This window comes from Garra rufa, chromosome 14, assembly GCF_049309525.1.
Source record: "Garra rufa chromosome 14, GarRuf1.0, whole genome shotgun sequence".
NCBI classification, from domain to species: domain Eukaryota; kingdom Metazoa; phylum Chordata; class Actinopteri; order Cypriniformes; family Cyprinidae; genus Garra; species Garra rufa.
This window is the reverse complement of record NC_133374.1, coordinates 846768-868441: the sequence shown is the minus strand read 5'-3', so window position 1 is coordinate 868441 and position 21674 is coordinate 846768. Positions and strand designations below refer to the sequence as shown.

The 21674-nt window shown below is 33.4% G+C and overlaps 1 protein-coding gene across 1 annotated transcript in view; it reads right to left on the bottom strand.

Moving 5' to 3' along the window:
* Positions 1-8583: 8583 nt before the first annotated feature.
* lrfn1 (leucine rich repeat and fibronectin type III domain containing 1) overlaps positions 8584-21674 on the bottom strand; it is a 90380-nt gene continuing 77289 nt past the window's right edge. Inside the window, exon 6 of the mRNA XM_073817880.1 lies at positions 8584-10098. Coding sequence (XP_073673981.1) covers positions 9234-10098 — 865 coding nt within the window. The 3' untranslated portion in view covers positions 8584-9233. The remainder of the gene's footprint in view (positions 10099-21674) is intronic.

Below are 21674 nucleotides of genomic sequence, written 5' to 3'. Positions count from 1 at the left end.
GTTTCTGTCAGCTAATGGAATTGTTTTCCCTGCATTTGAACAGTTAAAAGCCGATGCCGATTTGAGCACATCTGAAGAGCTCGTTGAATACTCTCAGCATGATAAATGAATCTCCTCAATAAACAAATGGTTTAATTTCAAGTTGCCTTTTTAGTGCAATAAAAGGATAATTAGGGACGTAACTGTCAAAAGAACCATTAACATGTTAATGGATTTGTAAATTGCATTCATGTCTTACGCTGCATGTTGGGATGTTTTGTGAGGAGAGTTGGTTTGCTGATCCATCACTGTCTGCTCCAGGAAACTCTAATTCAGTCTTTTGCTGCAGGGGATGAAACTACAATTAGCAACTGGATTGTTAGAAAACCTCCGAACACAAAGGGGAACATAAAACAATGTAACAAATGCTCCTTTTGTAACATTAACCTTGATTAACCTCCATGATGCTTCGGTAATTCGGAACATGGAAGAGAAAATAAATGTGAGATAAATGATAAATAACATGAAAATTTAAAGGCCATTTCACCAAATGGGTGCCATTTGCTTGTTGTAACTCAACAAAAAAGATAAATAAAAAATAATAAAGCAAAAAAAACAAACAAATAAATAAAATAAAAAGTATATATAAAAAACAAACAAATGAAAAACTAATATTAATAAACCCGCACCCGATCTAAATCAAAAGATTTGCAAACCCGCACCAAAGTCTCGATCTGATTAAAATGATTCGCAAACCCACACTGAAGTCTCGTTGTGAATCAAATGATTCGCAATATGCGCTTCGAACTCCCGATCAAATCAAATGATTCGCGTACCCACACCGAACTCCTGATCTGAATCAATGATTCGAGAACCCACATATTAGTCCTTTTCTGATTAAAGTGATTTGCAAACCCCCACTGAAGTCTCGATCTAAATCAAATGATTCACGATACGCGCTCCGAACTCCAGATCTGATTTAAATGATTCGCGATATGCGCTCCGAACTCCCGATCGAATCAAATGATTCGCGATACGTGCTCCGAACTCCCGAACTGAATCAAATGATTCGCGATACGTGCTCCGAACTCCCAAACTGAATCAAATGATTCGCGATACGTGCTCCGAACTCTCAAACTGAATCAAATGATTCGCGATACGTGCTCCAAACTCCCGAACTGAATCAAATGATTCGCGAACCCACATTGAAGTCCAAATCTGAATCAAATGATTCGCAAACCTGCATTCAAGTCCCGATCTAAATCAAATAATTTGCAATATGCGCTCTGAACTTCCGATCTGAATCAAATGATTCTTGATATACGCTCCGAACTTCTGATCTGAATAAAAAAATTTGCGAACCCACATAGAAGTCCTAATCTGAATGAAATGATTCGCCAACCAGCTTCGAACTCCCGATCTGAATCAAATGATTCGCGAGCCCACTACAAACTCCCTATCTGAATCAAATGATTCGCGAACCCACATCGAAGTCCTGATCTGAATTAAATGATTCGCGAGCCCGCACCAAAGTTTCGATCTGAATCAAATGATTTGCGTTATGCGCTCCGAACTCCCGTACTGAATCAAATGATTCGTGAACCCGCACCAAACTCCCAATCTGAATCAAATGATTCGCAAACTCACATTGAAGTCCAAATCTGAATCAAATGATTCGCAAACCTGCATTGAAGTCCCGATCTAAATCAAATAATTCGCAATATGCACTCTGAACTTCTGTTCTGAATCAAATGATTCTCGATATATGCTCCAAACTTCCGATCTGAATCAAATGATTTGCGATACGCACTCCGAACTCCCGAACTGAATCAAATGATTCGCAAACCTGCATTAAAGTCCTGATCTAAATCAAATGATTCGCAATATGCGCTCTGAACTTCTGATCTGAATCAAATGATTCACGAACCCACATAGAAGTCCTAATCTGAATCAAATGATTCGCAAACCCGCTTTGAAGTTCTGATCTGAATCAAATGATTCACGAACCCACATAGAAGTCCTAATCTGAATCAAATGATTCGCAAACCCGCTTTGAAGTTCTGATCTGAATCAAATGATTCGCGAACCCGCACCGAACTCCGGATCTGAATCAAATGATTCGCGAACCCACACAGATGTCCTGATCTGAATCAAATGATTCGCCAACCAGCTTCGACCTCCCGATCTGAATCAAATGATTCGCGAACCCACACAGAAGTCCTGATCTGAATCAAATGATTCGCCAACCAGCTTCGACCTCCCGATCTGAATCAAATGATTCGAAATACGTGCTCCGAACTCCCGAACTGAATCAAATGATTCGCGAACCCGCACCGAACTCTGGATCTGAATGAAATGATTCGCGAGCCCACATCGAAGTCCTAATCTGAATGAAATGATTCGCCAACCAGCTTCGAACTCACGATCTGAATCAAATGATTCGCGAACCCACATCGAAGTCCTAATCTGAATGAAATGATTCGCCAACCAGCTTCGAACTCACGATCTGAATCAAATGATTCGCGAACCCACATCGAAGTCCTAATCTGAATGAAATGATTCGCCAACCAGCTTCAACCTCCTGATCTGAATCAAATGATTGGCTATACGCGCTCCGAACTCCCGATCTGAATCAAATGATTTGCGATACGCGCTCCGAACTCCCGAACTCCTGAACTGAATCAAATGATTTGCGAACCCGCACCAAACTCCCGATCTGAATCAAATGTTTCGCGATACGCACTCCGAACTCCCGAACTGAATCAAATGATTTGCAAACCTGCATTAAAGTCCTGATCTAAATCAAATGATTCGCAATATGCGCTCTGAACTTCTGATCTGAATCAAATGATTCTCGATATGTGATCCAAACTTCCGATCTGAATCAAATGATTCACAAACCCACATAGAAGTCCTAATCTGAATCAAATGATTCGCAAACCCGCTTTGAAGTTCTGATCTGAATCAAATGATTCGCGAACCCACATAGAAGTCATAATCTGAATCAAATGATTCGTAAACCTGCTTTGAAGTTCTGATCTGAATCAAATGATTTGCAAACCTGCACGAACTCCCGATCTGAATCAAATTATTCGCGAGCCCACATCGAAGTCCTAATCTGAATGAAATGATTCGCCAACCAGCTTCAACCTCCTGATCTGAATCAAATGATTGGCTATACGCGCTCCGAACTCCCGATCTGAATCAAATGATTCGCGATACGCGCTCCGAACTCTCGAACTTCCGAACTGAATCAAATGATTTGCGAACCCGCACCAAACTCCCGATCTGAATCAAATGACTCACGATACGCGCTCCGAACTCACGAACTGAAACAAATGATTTGCGAACCCACATAGAAGTCCTAATCTGAATCAAATGATTCGCAAACCCGCTTTGAAGTTCTGATCTGAATCAAATGATTCGCCAACCAGCTTCGACCTTCTGATCTGAATCAAATGATTCATGAGCCCGCTACAAACTCCCTATCTGAATCAAATGATTCGCAAACCCACATCGAAATCCTGATCTGAATCAAATGATTCGCCAACCTGCAACGGACTCCCGATCTGAATCAAATGATTTGCCAACCTGCTACGGACTCCCGATCTGAATCAAATGATTTGCCAACCCGCTACGGATTCCCAATCTGAATCAAATGATTTGCGAGCCCGCACCAAAGTTTCGATCTGAATCAAATGATTTGCAATACGCGCTCTGAACTTTCAAACTGAATCAAATGATTCGCGAACCCGCACCAAACTTCCGATCTGAATCAAATGATTCGCGAGCCCACACCCACCACTATGTGCTTTTAAAAGTCATTACAAGAGAGGTTGATTTGAAAATAATAGGCTCTTTTGATCTTTTCTTTTGCTAGTGAATCGCTCGAACTGAATGAACGAAGTCACAAGCTCGAATCAATCGGAGCGGTTCCAGCGTAAATGACTCACTCAATTGAATCGGTTTGTCTGTTGCTTCGTTTTTCGTGCCTTCAGTCATGTTTACGACAGTGTCAGTACTACTACTGGATTAGCTCACTAGTTTTATGAGAATAACTGACATAAGCGAAAAAAGTATGATGTTAACAAATAAAATAGTCTCTTCATATTTCCATTCCGAGGATAACTGCTTTTACCTCGAAGACATCCAACACAAATCTACGAGCATATTGAGGTGAGGTAACTTGTTTACTAATAATTAAAACACACATACATATGACCAGCTGCAGCTCAAAATACACGTTAGATGGAAACACTGTGCATTATGATGGAGTTTGTAGCTTAATTCACTATATTATTTGAAATAGTTTGAGCACTGCACTTCAGTTGGTGACGGTTCAATAGGAAATCAGTTGAAAGCATCCATTCATCTAAATACTAAGCCCTTGATATATTCTATGAATTATTATATCCTGAGGACAAAAATGGCACCCATTCAGTGAAATTACTCTCAAATTGAACAATACATAAAAAAAAAAAATTGAGATAAATAAAAGGCTTGCACAAGGTTGTTTATTTGCACTAGGTTTCATTGCATTCTCTGCAAGTGTTCACTGTTTAATTTTAATATTTGTATTAGTGTGTATTGTAATTTTTGCTTGTAATAAGCACTTCTGTTCCTAGCAGATAATGCTGTAAATGTCATGTGTGCCATCTGTTGATCATAACAGTCTCATTTTTGAAGCTAAAGCACTTATAAGTGGCTCTTGATAAGAGTGTCTCTACAGACAGTAAATGTAAATAATGGAACAAGTGCAGAAATAAAGCTAATTAGAAATGAAAACAGCTGTAGGAATCAGTGTACTTATTATAACTAAAACTATTACAAATTTTGATAATTGAAATAAAGCTGAATATTAAATATAAATATTAGATTAAAAAATGTAAATGACAAAAAAATAAAAACAAATGTGCGTACTAAATAACAATAACATAAAATAATAATAAATTAGATAATTAAATTTATGTTAACTGAAATTAAATGGCAAAATTACTAAAAGTTAAAGTAAAATGAAAATTGAAAATATAAAAATAAAAGTGAAGTTAAAATATTAAGAAATATTATAAGACAAAGCACTAACTAATAATTAAATAAAAATAGTAAAGTTAAACTAACTGAAATTTAAAATGGCAAAATGACTAAAAATAAAAGTGAATTTAAAATATTAAGAAAAAATATAAGAAAGTACTAAATAATAATGAAATTCAAATAATAACTGGGATAATTAAATTAGTTAAACTAACTGAAATTTGAAAAATGGCAAAATTACTAAAAGTTTAAGTAAAATGACAAATGAAAATATAAAAATAAAATTGAATAAAAAATATTAAGACATATTATAAGACATAAAGTACCTAATAATAATAATAAAATAAAAATAAAGTTAAACTGACTGAAATTAAAAATGGCAAAATTACTAAAAGTTAAAGTGAAATGAAAACTGAAAATATAAAATAAAAGTGAAATTAAAATATTAAGAAATATAAAACAAAGTACTATATAATATTAAAATAAAAATAGCTAAGTTTAACTGAATAATAAATGAAATATATAAATAAATAAAAATGGCAAAATTACTAAAAAAAAGTAAATGTACTTTAAACTAAAATGAAAACTGAAAATATAAAAATAAAAGTGAAATTTAAGAAATATTATAAGACATAAAGTACCTAATAATAATAAAATGAAAATAGTTAAGTTAGTCGGTGCTGATAGCCTTGTATGTATATATATATATATATAAAGCAATAATGAATAACTAATAAAACTAATTTGAAATTAAAACCGAATACAGAGAAACAAAAGCTGATTTAAAATTAATAAATATTAGTTGCATGTCAGTAGAACTTAATCTTAATCTTTCACAGTATAACAGAGAAAGAAACATTTCATAAAATTCTATAAATCCTCTGATAATGTTAACTAGTATTTTCGTGAAAACAGGTCAACACAACCAAAGGGTTAATGCATTTTGATGCAGAGCCACTGTAGATGGAATCTGAAAGCGTGTTTGTATAAAACCCCTCCAAAAAACATCCGAAATTGTCACGAAACCACAATTAGACGAGGTATTTTTGGTCGCCTCATCGATTACAGACACTTTGAGCACCAAGAGAAACCAAAGTGTGAGGAAAATGTGCAAGAATAAAAGACAGAAACACCTCATACAGTCAACCCACACAAAAAAATTTAATCCCCTTTTTCGTGAGGCATAAATGGTCCAAAGTTGAATACGCTAACCGTGGGGATCGCTGATGACCGTGGTTTTTAATGTAAAAACCGTACGCCAGCACTCCAAAATGTTTCGCAAAAAGTCATGTCACCTATGACTTACATATTTCAGAACACATACACCGAGAGATTTTAATATACTTATATATGTATTTGTCGTTGCTGTCGATATTGGTCTTATTTCATCTTTTTTTTTTATCATTATTATTTTTTTTATCTAGACCAGCCAGATACAAAACCGATTTTTGGATACAGTCACATCAGCACAATACCGGTTCATAAACAGTCCATCCAGCTGCGAATCGTCCTCGTATAGTGTAGAAAACCTGGTCCGTTCTTCCTGAAAAAGCAGATTTGTATAGATCTATTTCGTAATCGTTTCTTTATTGTTGTATAGACTGGTGCGATACGTATCCGTATATATCTCGTGTCTTCTGTGCAAAAGTCTTTGAAAAGTATTGGACATATACACATTCACACACAGCGCTCACCTGGACGCGTAGCATCACGCAGTCACTTCCTCCTCCTCCTTTTGCACCCTTGGCATCACATAGTAAACAAAAAGACTAAAGAAAGAGACCTGTGTGAACGGGACGGGACGAGTGTATGTTTGTGACCTCAGATAGCAGCATCCTCCGTCGGTTGGTCGTTAGATAAGGCACCGCTGCGTTACGGACTCTCTTTTGGACCGCGGGAGGAGGCAGGACGGGTCACACTGTGCTCTATCAAATGACTACAGACATCAGTGCTGTTTCCAACCCTAGTGAGGCACCTACTTAGGGAGCTGCCTTCTAATGCAGCATCTGAACTATGATTGATTTGAAACACTCTGAGGCAAATGTGTGACACTGAAAACAAACTGATTCCAGACTTCAAGTTCAATGTTTACGATGGTGATTTAGTGCCACGACAAGATTACAATGTTAAAGTTGTAATATTTTGTTGAAAGTTGAAGTCGAAATTATGAGAATAAAGTCGAAATACTATGAGAATGAAGTCGAAATATTATGAGAATAAAGTTGAAATATTGTGAGAATAAAGTTGAATCATTATGAGAATAAAGTTGAAATATTACGAGAATAAAGTCAAAATATTATGAGAATAAAGTTGAAATATTATGAGAATAAAGTCAAAATATTATGAGAATAAAGTCGAAATATTATGAGAATAAAGTTAAAATATTACGAGAATAAAGTGGAAATATTTTGAGAATAAGGTTGAAATATTTGTAAGAATATTTTGAGATTATTCTAGTAATTTTTCGACTTTATTCTCATAATTTCCTCTTTATTCTTGTAATTTGACAATTCTCGAAACATTTCGACTTTATTCTTGTAATTTCAACTTTATTCTTGAGACATTTCGACTTTATTCTCATAGTATTTCGACTTTATTCTTGTAATATTGACTTTATTGTCTTAATATTTCGACTTTATTCCCATAATATTTTGACTTTATTCTTGAGACATTTCGACTTTATTCTCGTAATTTCCTCTTTATTCTCGTAATTTGACTATTCTAGAAACATTTCGACTTTATTCTTGTAATTTCAACTTTATTCTTGAGACATTTCGACTTTATTCTCATAGTATTTCGACTTTATTCTTGTAATATTGACTTTATTGTCTTAATATTTCGACTTTATTCTCATAATATTTTGACTTTATTCTTGAAACATTTCGACTTTATTCTCATAATATTTTGACTTTATTCTTGAAACATTTCGACTTTATTCTCGTAATTTCCTCTTTATTCTCGTAATTTTACTATTTTCGAAACATTTCGACTTAATTCTTGAGACATTTTGACTTTATTCTCATAGTATTTCAAATTTATTCTTGTAATATTGACTTTATTGTCTTAATATTTCGACTTTATTCTCATAATATTTCGACTTTATTCTCAGAATATTTTGACTTTATTTTTGAAATATTTAAACTTTTCTCGTAGTATTTCACCTTTATTCTCAAAATATTACAAACAAATAAATAACCCTGCTAATTTTTAATGCAGCACTAAAATGCCGTCGTAAATGTTTGTATGTTGCAAGTGAATAAATAACAAAACAGTGGTTCTCTAATGGTGCGTCGTGAGCTAAAAAAGGTCTCAGGTTTGTTCTGATAAACTAATAAAAATTACGTAATAATAATAAAAAGAAATACTAAAAATGAAGCTAAAATTGAAACTGAAAATATAAAATTGAAGCTGATTAAAAATGAATGAATAAATATTATAATACAGAAAAATTCCAAATTATATATATATATATATATATATATATATATATATATATATATTTTTTTAGTTTTTTATTGAAAACATTTATTTAAAAAAAAATTAAACTGAAAAAAACAAAAATTAAAAGCGAATTCAAAACATTAATAATAACAGGATTTTGATGTGCCAAGAACATGACCACATTCAAATACAAGTTTGTATGATTAAAAAATGTTGGTGGATGAACATAAAAATATATCACCACTTTTAATTTAATGTAACATCTGATGTAAAACCACTTGAGAACCACTGATATAATAAATATACGCTAGTGTTTAAATATTTAGGGTTCAAATCTCTGAAAGAAGTCTCTTCTGCTCAGCAAACCTGCATTTATTTGATCCAAAAAAATTTAAATATCTGAAATGCAATTTATTCTTGCGATCAAAGCTGAATTTTCATCATCATTACTGCAGTCTTCTCCAGTGTCACATGATCCTAATCATTCTAATATGCTGATTTGCATTTGCACCAAGCTCAAGAAGCATTTCTGATTATTATCAATGTTGAAAATAGCATTTATTTATTTTGAATGTCTATCCATTCACTTCTAATCATTTAATGCGTTCATAGACGCCGTCTAAGTAGGCAGCTCACTAGGTTTGTCAGCAGAGATGCTGTGTCATGTTTCAGACGTGTTAAAACGGACACCGGAATCAACGGAGTGTGTGTTACTGCAACAACGTCAATATGCAGACAGTCCAAAAACGTGTGTGTAGACGTGCCGTGTGCGCTTGAGTCCGTCACACCGTACTCTCCAACATCCACTCTGTGCTGCTGAACGTCACCCTCCGGCTGCAGGGCGGCGACACGTCCATGTTCAGCTGGGTGGTGGATTTGTGGCGGCGGGTTCGGGCCCGTCGCGGGTAACTGTGGCTCTGGAACAGAGCATAGTCTCCGTCGAAGGAGAAGCGATGCCGAGTCCGAGCCAGTTCGCTGGGCAGGTGCCCCATGTTGGCCAGCGGCCCCTTTCGAGGGGGTTCGGCCGGGCCGGCGCCGGACCCGATCAGGCACAGGGACATGGTGGATCCCGTCAGGCTGCTGTCCGTCTGCGTGTCGTCGGACGGCGGCCCGCCCAAGCTGGCTCTCCGGGACGACGGCGGAGGCAGAGCTTTCTCGGAGCAAACGGGCGGAAGCTCGACTTTCAGCTCCTCATGCGTCTCCTCCATCTTCAGCAGCACCAGCGCCTTGCAGTCCTTCCCGCCGGGCGACTCTGGACGCTCGTCCTGCCTGGAGCCGGATCGTCCCGGACGGCTCCCGTTGGTCTGCGAGTGCACGTGTACGCCGGAGTCTCCTCGTGCTTTGGCTTTGGCTGCGTCGGCCCCGCCGTAAGCCTTGTAGCGGATCATGAGGATGATGATGAAGACGAGGACGGACGCCACGATGATCCCGCCGATGATGATGATCATGGTGCCGCCGAGGAACTGGCTGGGGATGAAGCGGCACTGACCCGCCTCCGCGCCAGTGTGGAACTGGACACAGCCCACCACACGCGTGGCTGTTAGAGATGTGATGCCGTCGTCGTACACCGCTAAAACGCACAGCTCGTACTCGCGGCCTGCCGCCAGGTCGTTGATCTTAAACGTCTTGCTGGCAGAGGGAATCATCCTGGAGGGAAACAGGAGAAAACAGGACAGGAAGTTCAGTGGCCTAAACAGAATCATATAATATTTAATATTCCAAAAAAAAGTTTTTTTCAATAGTGTACAGTGAAAAAAAAAAAAAGTTGATCCCCTGCTGATTTTTTTACAGTTGCCCACTGACAAAGAAATGATCAATCTATAATATTAATGGTAGGTTTTAGGCATGCACCGAAATCAAAATTCTTGGTCGAAGCCGAACAAAATTATACACTGGGCCGAAGTTTTTTCGTGTTTTGTCCACCATGTATTTGCCAATTTTTTTCACCATTGCATAAATTAAATAGCCAATATTTGCTTTTTACAGTTTTGTCTTGGTTTTCAAAAATAAAAAAATAAAAAAATCAATTACAAAACAACAATTCAAAAATATTGAACATTTTTAACATTCTAGTAGACATTATAGCCTATAACAAAGCACAATATAACTTAAAATTAATAAGTTAATAAGGCCATTTTTAAGACCCCCTTCTTAAATCAGGCATGTGTTTTTAAAGTACAAATAAATGCAGCCTTGCTGAGCAAAGGAGAATGTTATAATAAATGTATTAATAGAACTGTTGATTGTTATCATTATTTTTGTGTTACTTAAGCCACATTATTTTACAGAACAACAGTAAAATTACAATACTAACATTTATGAATGTTGACTTTTATTTTGGCGGAAAGCCGCAAGAAGACCTCAGTACTACTTTTTGCTGACAGCAGCAGATTTATGAATGATTCTCATTAAGCTCTTTCAGCGCAGATTTTCCCGGCGCTTTGGACTTTGACCCCTGGCTAAGGAGCTGGTGCAGCGCGGTCAGAATAAATACAATTTGTGCGTGTATTAGACAACATAACTGTAGTTTACTTACTAATGGTTTAAGACTATTAAGTGATTTCAGTCATCATACAGTAACCAGCAACAACCACTAACTAAATAGTCTCGTGCTGTCAGTGCTTGTAATGATTTTTGCGTCTTTCTCTGACAGTTTTAAATGCTTCCACACTGCGGACATGTTTGTTGCATTAGTGCACGCCTCTTATTTGTTTGTGTCACGTCATTGTTTGGTCATTTATTCTTCCTTTTCGCTTATTCAGCCGAACACCGAAAGAGCTTTTTCTTATTTTCGGCCGAATAATTTCGGTTGCCGAACGTTCGGTGCATCCCTTGTAGGTTTATTCAAACAGTGAGAGACAGAATGACAAAAAAAAAAAAAATCAAGAAAAATGCATTTCAAAATAGTTTTTTTAGATTTGCATTTAAATGAATGAAATACGTTTTTGACCCCTTCCCAAAACATGACTTGGTGGCAAAACCCTTGTTGGCAATTAGCCTTCTTCACACATTTCTGTGTTTCTGGCTTCTGGATTGGAGCTTGCAGGGTAAAAGTTTTCCCGCTGACAGCAGCGGCCGTACTTAACAAGAGTAAGTTCAGGAATCAAAGTCTATTTTTACTAAATAGATACTATGCTACTATGATATATACCTGTGTTTTACTCTACAAAGAGCAAACATTTCCTCAAAAATTTAGTGTCAGCTTCGGGTCATCACAAATACTATGTTTATTTAATTCTGAATGTTGGCACTTATAATTCAGTACATTTTTTTTCAGAGTTATGCCGTTCTGTCTATTTGGTGCTGGCTGTGCATTATGACCCTTCACATAATTTTTTTTTTGCTATTATTATAATTAAAATAATATTGTATTTTCTACTTGCTCTCCTTTGCATTATTAACATGATGATGTAAATGTACATTGTATAACGTGCCCAGGGATATACATAATAAAATAATAAAATACTAAACAAGAAATGACTCCGATGAATGGCTTTATATTGGATCGGGATTACATTGTTGTATTGAGTTTATGCATCAACCGGACTCAGAACTGTTTAATCTATTCTTGGAAAAATATGTATTCGGATATAAATGCTGTCAAATGCATAATTTATCATGATGTAGTGATTCGAGGGAAATGACTGAGTAAATACGCTCAAATATACTGGAGATGGAGAACAGTCGTAAGGAAATTATGTTTTTTGAGTAAAACATTTCAGGATTTCTCTCCATATAATGAACTTCTATGGTGCCCCAGAGTTTGAACTTCCAAAATGCAGCTTCAAAGGGCTCTAAACGATCACAGCCAAGGAAAGAAGGGTCTTATCTAGCAAAATGATGGGTTATTTTAAAAAAAAAACAAACAATTTATATACTTTTAACCTCAAATGCTCATCTTGTCTAGCTTGGCAAGACGAGCGTTTGAGATTAAAAAGTATATATTAACTGTAAATATTTTTAGAAAATAACCCATTGTTTCGCTAGATAGAGCACTTTGAAGCTGCATTTAAACTGCATTTTGGAAGTTCAGACTCGGAGGCACCATAGAAGTCCATTATATGGAGAGAAATCCTGAAATGTTTGCCTCAAAAAACACAATTTCTTTACGAATGAAGAAAGAAAGACATGAACATCTTGGATGACAAGGGGGTGAGTAAATTATCTGTAAATTTTTGTTCTGAAAGTGAACCACTCCTTTAAGGTTTAGAGGCTGATGTTTGGCAGTTCTGATCTTCAACTCCCTAAACAGATTTTCTATGGCATTAAGGTTTGGAGACTGGCTAGGCCACTCCAGGACCTTAATGTGCTTCTTCTAGAGCCACTCCTTTGTTGCCTTGGTCGTGTGTTTGGCTCATTGTCATGCTGGAATACCCATCCACGACCCATCGTCTCTTCGATGTGGTGCAGCTGTCCCCTTAGCAGAAAAACACCCCCAAAGCATGTTTCCACCTCCATGCTTGACGGTGGGGATGGTGTTCTTGGGGTAATATGCAGCATTCCTCTTTCTCCAAACACGGTGAGTTGAGTTGATGCCAAAGAGCTGGATTTCTCATCTCATCTGACCACAACACTTTCTCCCAGTTCTCCTCTGAATCATTCAGATGTTCATTGGCAAACTTCAGACGGGCTTGTACATGTGCTTTCTCGAGCAGGGGGACCTTGTGGATGCTGCAGTATTTCAGTCCTTCATGGTGTAGTGTGTTACCAATTGTTTTCTTGGTGACTATGGTCCCAGCTGCCTTGAGATCATTGACAAGATCCTCCTGTGTAGTTCTGGGCTGATTCCTCACCATTCTCATTATCATTGAAACTCCACAAGGTGAGATCTTGCATGGAGCCCCAGACCGAGGGAGATTGACAGTTATTTGCATTTTTTCCATTTGCAAATAATTGCACCAACTGTTGTCACCTTCTCACCAAGCTGCTTGGCGAGGTCTTGTGTAGGTCTACAATCTTGTCCCTGTCATCCTTGGCCAGCTCTTTGGTCTTGGCCATGGTGGAGAGTTTGGAATCTGATTGATTGATTGCTTCTGTGGACAGGTGTCTTTTATACAGGTAACAAACTGAGATTAGGAGCAGTCCCTTTAAGAGAGTGCTCCTAATCTCAGCTCCTTGACACCTGGGAGCCAGAAATCTTCCTGATTGATTGGGGATCAAATACTTTTTTCACTCATTAAAATGTAAATCAATTTATAACTTGAAATGTGTTTTTCTGGATTTTTTTGTTGTTATCCTGTCTCTAACTGTTTAAATAAACCTAGCATTAAAACTATAGACGGATCATTTCTTTGTCAGTGGGCGAATGTACAAAATCAGCAGGGATCAGTAATTTTTTTCTTCACTGTATATATTAGAAATGCACCAATTGCAATTTTCTTGGCAGATTCCGATTTTTTTTTTCTGAAGTGTGACCTAAAAAAATATAATTAACAGCATATACAAACAAAAATCTTTTTTTTTTTCAATGCAAAAAATTACTTGCGTAATAAAAAAAATATTAAACATTACAAATTCCCCTGATCTGGACTAACTTACAGATGTTCTCTCACTTAAAGTGCTCTGTGACTAGAAAGAGCTAGAAATGACAATTGACTGAAAATAAACTGCTGTATATAACTATGTTTAGAAATTCCCCCTAACCTTTTTATGTGTCATCTTTCACATAACATTCTTACATTGTGTTAATTAATTTAGCTAAAATAATAAGAAACTGTAGATTTGTTACCATTCAAATGAAATCAGTATCAACAAACAGCATCTTTCCACTGCAGAGGAAACAGAAGCTGCATCTGAAGTGACATTAGATGCATTTACACAGACTGTTTGATGAAGAGGAGGTGCCACAAATGCATTTACGGCACAAAATTGCAAATGCATAAATAATTTTATAAGATGAATTTTTTAAATACATTTTTAATACACAAATAAGAAATGTTATTTGTGGGGGAAAAAGCAGTGATATTTTTAAATATGAAACCAAGCCACTAATAGGTGGTGACAAATGGCTGTTTGAATGAGTGAGTCATTTAGTCCTTCATTGAACTGATTCGTTCAAACGGCTGATTCATTCAGAAACGAGGCAAGCGACTGTCTTTATGAATGGGTTACTGAATCATTGACTCGCTTGATTTGTTCTAAAACATGAAATAAATCATAAATGAAAAACTTGTTGCTGGAAACTACTATTTCTATTACTATAAAATAAAGAAATAAATAAATTTGAAAATATTTAAATTAAAACTGAAAACATAAAATGAAAAATTTAACATTAATTTAATGAAACTAGAGAATCCTTAAAAATATACACTTAAAATATACTGATGGACTGCATAAATCGACTCATTTATTCTATTACAAAGTGTACGTTTTTGTATATTTTGACAAAGTAATGCACTATATTCAAATTAATCACTGAATCATTGTTTTGAATCTGTTCATTTAAATTCTTCTTTTTATCATGTAGAATTATTTATAGTGAAACTCCAATCAGGATTTTTAATTTTTTTAGACATTTTTCGAAAAAATATATTTATCTCACCCAAATGTTTGATCATGCAATGCATTTTTGTTTTTAGAACTGTGCAATTATTGCACAATAGCTTACACACAGCACAAGCCTGATTTCCACAAACACATTCATCCATTATTTTGATTTCACATCCAAACAACTGTTATTGAAAGTGCTTTTTTAGCATTGTGATTTTTTTTTTTACACAGTACAGTAATCTTTCATAGACAAGTTTAAAAACAATAAATATAAGCAACACATTATTCCATGCTTTTTACTTTTGCATTTATTTCTAGATTTATATATTTAGTTGCTCAAGCAAGTGCCACATTTAAACTGCTTATGCTATCACAAACATTGAATAAAAAATGACTACTTACAGAAACAGTCAGTTCTACTGCCTTTCTTTTGCATTTAAATCTTTATTACAAGCAGTCTTGTTGTTAATAAAGAACTTTGTTTTCCTACCTCCACGAGTGCCATCTATTATTGCCTTGTTTATCTAAAAATGCTCTTTTCCTTTAAACCTCGCCAAAAACCCATATGCGTTGACTGTGAAACACAGTAGACTTTAATTATATGCATTTATGGTCTAATTATGACATTTTTGATTTAGAAATATGTTTGGAACATTTTATGTTTGTTAAATTCAAGCTTTTGTTTTTTAAAGTAATGGCCAAGCGGCCAGTGGCAATGAGTCGAGCATGTTTGATCAATTTAGTCTTGCCTAAAATAAAAGCTATGGACATAAAACACTTGATGCATTTCACAATATTAATTTAAACATTTAACCTAGATAAATGTGCGCTGTTAGACACATATCTAATCATTTGTGCGGATTGTGGAAGCTAAAGCACGCTTTGCAGGACATGGAAGCGCCGGTGCGAGCACTTGAATTTTTTTCTTAATAACAGCGAAAACCTAAAATACACCATCATTTTTGCTCATAAAGGTAAGAGTAATACATCATTTGGAACTGCAAAAGGTCTATTATTTGTGTGCACTCACAATATCAACAAAACGTTGTGCTTTTGTAAAAAGAAAATTACACAGTACAGTAATCTTTCATAGACAAGTTTAAAAACAATAAATATAAGCAACACATTATTCCATGCTTTTTACTTTTGCATTTACTTATAGATTAATATATTAAGTTGCTCAAGCAAGTGGCAAAACATTTAAACTGCTTATGCTTTCACACACATTGAATAAAAAATTACTATGGACAGAAACATTCTTTTGCATTTAAGTTTTTTTTTACAAGCAGTCCTATTGTTATTAAAGAACTGTTTTTCTACCTCCACGAGTGCCATCTATTATTGCCTTGTTTATCTAAAAATGCTCTTTTCCTTTAAACCTATAGCCAAAAACCCATATGCGTTTGAACCCACTTGAATTTTTGTTCTTAATAATAGCGAAAACCTAAAATACACCATCATCTTTGCTCATAAAGGTAAGAGTAATACATCATTCGAGGTCTACTTTTATTTGTGTGCATCACAATATCAACAAAATGTTGTGCTTTTGTAAAATAGCTAAAGATGCGCTTTCTGCCGTCTCTGTCTTGAGGAGCAGCGCTTCACAAAAATGATCTGAACTCAGCAGACATGATAAATATATCTATAGAATGCTTTAAATTACTACTTTAAACCGAAAGAATTTGTGTAATAAAATTAAAGAGTGTAAAAACACACTTATTGTTTGTATTTTATCATAAAATTGTCAGAATTCATAGGCTGAGAGTTGCGTGCTACAAATAATGAATCTACTTGAAAACTTTTTGGTGTTTCAGACTAGTGGAAAGAAAACACTGAAGAAGACACTGTTAAGTGTTTCTTTTTATAGCACTTTTGTCAATAGATTTCAATTACAATCCATAGTTTTAAATGCTGTTTTCTCAAAATGAGTTTTTTCTCCTACACCGAGCCATACATCTCCACTTCAGTAGCACTTACACACACCAAACTTTCCATTTGTATTCCTGTCTATATCCTGAAGGTTTTTACAAAGGGATTTGTTCATATATGATTTACTTGATTTTATACAACATTTTATTCCCCCCCAAAATGGTAAAAAATATATCGTTTTCTGTCTGTTCTAAGTTTTTTTTCTGAATTTTAGAGTGACGAAATGAGACCCAAAATCCCAAAATATGTAAATAAAATGTAAACAAGAATTTTGAAACTGACTTCATCCAGTGTTTAGATTTTTATACTAGAAATGTATGCAAATTAGCGCATATTTAATTAAATAATGCCTCATTTGCATATTTAAACCTTTTTATAAAACTTGTAATACAAAAAATGTTTGCAATTATCAATGTAACCAATTGACTAGGTAAGTAAGGTGGTAACTATTTTGAGAAAGAGAGAGAGAGAGAGAGAGAGAGAGAGAGAGAGAGAGAGAGGACGCTACTGCAAAACTGTGCAAAACAAAGGTCTCATTCATCAAACATGAGCAGAATGAATTTCATTCACAAGACCATTATTTTGTACATTGCTGCATTCATTTCACAGTAATGATTTGCACAAGAATGGATTTCTGAATGATTCACACGGAAGCGTGCTCATGAATGACACCCCATCTCAAAAACAGCAATGTTGTGTTTTGTGATGCCGTACCGCTAATCGCCGTATCGAGTACGCTCTGAAAAACACTATTGTTTTATGAAAGAGCTGAAATACCATCCAACGGCGTTAGTTACGAGCTTCTGAACTCAATCAGAGTATGTTTACAAAACACGCAGCAGCTCTGTTCACGCTTTTACATTTCTAAATGTGTTCCACAGCAATATTTAAAGTGTCACTTTTGATTGTGAAAACGAAGCGGCGCACATTAGCTAGACTTATGAGATTTCGGCCTCCGTGGTTTCTGTTGTTCTGCCTCTGGGATCTGTGTGCCATTATTTTCTCAGTTACTTTTCACCCACCCTGTGTATGTATATATATATATATATATATATATATATATATATATATATATATATATGTAGTCAACATTTAAAGTCGATCAAAACTAATACCTGTTCTTGTCTTAGGACAACTTATATGAACTTATATTTGATGAATATATATATATTTGTATATTTTCACATAAAGGAATGTACTATTCAAATGAATCACTAATAATAATAATATAATATATAATAATATGAAATATGAGGTAATAATACATAAAAAAAAACTGTGCAATGTTGCCTTGGCCTGAAATAAGTTTAAGCACTAACATTAATCAAGTAAAATTAAAAGTGATATAAAAATACAATTTAAAACTTAAAAATGAAAGATTAATATACATATAAATATATTGTAAATGGTAAGATTTATTTTTTATATTATTTATTATTGTTATAAACAAAAAACAAATAAATAGAAGCTTTTCAATGTTGCTTGGCCTGAAATATGTTTAAGTACTAAACATATAAAAATATAAAATACAATTCAATTATTTAAAAATGAAATATTACTACAATACAACAATACAAAAAATATATATATATATATATATTTAAAGCTGTAAAAAGCTGTTTAAATATTTTAATATAAAGTAAACATTTTATATTATTAATATAATATAAAAAAATATAAAAAAGAATAAATAATAAAAAATTAATAAATTAAATTAATAAATTAATATGGCAAAAGGACATAATAAATACAATTTAAAACTATTTTGTTATTGAAAAAAGTTTTTTTATATATTTATAATATAATATGAATTATTAGATAATATGAAAAACTAATAAACAAAAACAAATAAAAGCTTTGCAATGTTGCTTTGGTCTGAAATAAGTTTAAGTACTAAAAAAGTGATATAAAAATACAATTAAATTATTTGAAATATTACTACAATACAACAATACAAAACACACACACACACACACACACACACACACACACACACACACACACACACACACACACACACACACACACACACACACACACACACACACACACACATATATATATAAAACTTTAAATAAAACTAAAATATTTTCAAAAAACTAATAATAAATTAATAAATTAAATTAATAAATAAAAAATGGCAAAAGGACATAATAAAATGGCTATATATATATATATATATATATATAATGAAAATTTTTATGAAAAAAAAAAAAAAATGTTGCTGGAAACGATTTCCAAATTTCCCAAAAAAATACTACTACTAATAAAATTGTGATATAAAAAAAGTGATATAATTTATTTTATTTTATTTTAAATATTACTATTTACTATTTAATATTGCTATTTAAAATACAGAAAATATATACAATAAACTAATTAAATATCACCATTTAATACATAAAATACCAAAAATACATTAAATAAATAAATAATAAAATAAAATAAAAATACACATTTAAATGAAAACTGAAAACAAAAATGAAAGATTGAGCACAACAGACTGAAACTAGAAAATCCTTATATATAATATAATATAATATAATATAATATAATATAATATAATATAATATAATATAATATAATATAATATAATATAATATAATAATATACTAAAAATATAATTTTTATGTTTATTGAAGTAAAGTTGAAATAAAACAAATGAAAAATGTATAGAAATATATATATATGTGTGTGTGTGTGTGTGTGTGTGTGTGTGTGTGTGTGAAATGTATAAAAATGTTTATTGAAGTAAAGCTGAAATAAAACAGAAATAAAAAATGTATAGAAAATATTGCTGGAAACTACTATTTCCAAAATTAAAATAATAAAATAAAATTAAAAGTGATATGAAAAAAACAAACAAATTACTTACAAATTAAATATTACTATTTAATATTACTATTTAAAATACAAAAATACATACAATAAATTATAAAATAAAATACATATTTAAATGGAAACTGAAAACAAAAATTAAAGATTGAGCACAAAAAACTGAAACTAGAAAATCTTTATAAATAAGTCTAACACTGCGCAAAAGGTCTCATTCATCAAACATGAGCAGAATGAATTTCATTCACAAGGCCATTATTTGTGCTTTTACGTTTCTAAATGTTTTCCACTGCAATATTTAAAGTGTCACTTTTGATTGTGGAAACGAAGTGGCGCACATTAGCTAGCGTTACGAGCTTTCGGCCTCAATGCTTTCTGTTGTTCTGCCTCTGGGATCCGAGTGCCATTATTTTCCCGCTTCCTCGGTTCGGGATCAGAGCCGGGGCGAGACTTAAACAACAGGCTCTAAATGAAATGTCTTGTTGGATTTACGCCTCTCTTCACCTCGGATCCCGGCGCGACCCGGCGGGCCTCGCTTTTGAGCCGCGCTCTGATTGGCCGTTCTGTGTTGGCTGGCCGGTGATGCGTGAGACTGTCTGGGGGTCAGAGGTCAGCGTGACAAACCGCTCTGTCATCAACTAGCGAGGGCGTTCAGTCACAGGTCAGAGGATGAACGGACAGGCGCTGATAGAGACCTCACACAGCGGGAAGCACTGAGAATTATGGGTATGAGAGGAAATGCTGACCCGACTGTCTGACTCTCTTCACAAACACACACAACTAAATCACCTTTATACTCCTGTTTAGAAGCTTTTATGGATGCTGGTGTGAATTTATTAAGTGTTCATTTAACATTTAGTTCAGTGGGTCTCAACTGGGTTTGCTTCAGGACCAAAGAAAGTACTACAATTGTTTATTGTTCAAAAATCAATTGTTATATTTATTGTTATGAATACCACTATTATTATTAATGTTAATATCAGTGCAATATTAATATTAACACTAATTTATATGATTAAAGTGTATGTTAAATAATAATAAATACCAAAATATACATTAATTTTAATTATTTTATTTTATTATTAATAAATAATGCTAAAATAGTTTGTGAAAAATATTTCAGTGACATTTATCAATTAACCAGTTAATATGAATAATAAAATGTATAGTAATAAATATTAATACCAAAGCTAACATATATCAGTTTTTAAAATAATAATAATTATTATTATTATACTACAAGTATATATACAGTATATGCTTTATATGCATATGTATCACAACATTGGTGACTTGAATATAGAAATACATCCAATAGAAAACAACAAAATAAGTCAGAAATATAAATAAATGTTAAATATTAATATTTATATTAATTAAAAACGAATATATTTATTAATAATAATACCAAGAGTAATATTTAGAATTTTTTAAATCTTGACAGTAGTATTAAAATATATTAAAATAGAACTCACATTAGTGCTATTCAGGGGTAATAATATTAATATTATTATCATTAATTTAATATTGATTAAAAATAGATTTTTATGCAAAAATGACACAATCACATTTATTTATAACAAGGCGAACAAAAATATTAATATAAACTAATTGACTGAAACAATAATAATACTTATTATTATTAATTAACAATAATGCCAATAGTAATATTTTAATAAATAATACAATTTTATTAAATAATACTAAAACAGAACTCACATTAGTACTATTCAGTGCTATTATTATTATTATTATTATTATTATTAATTTACTTTTAATTAAAATTTGTTTTGCTTTAGGACCAAACACAATAAATATAATAATATTTATATATTATTTATTTATTATATAAATATAATAATGTTTTTTAATGAACAATATTAGTTTAATTTCGTTTATTGCTAAATTATTTAATACATTTTAATTTTTTTGCTTCAGGACCAAACACAGTCCCAAAACTGATTATTGTG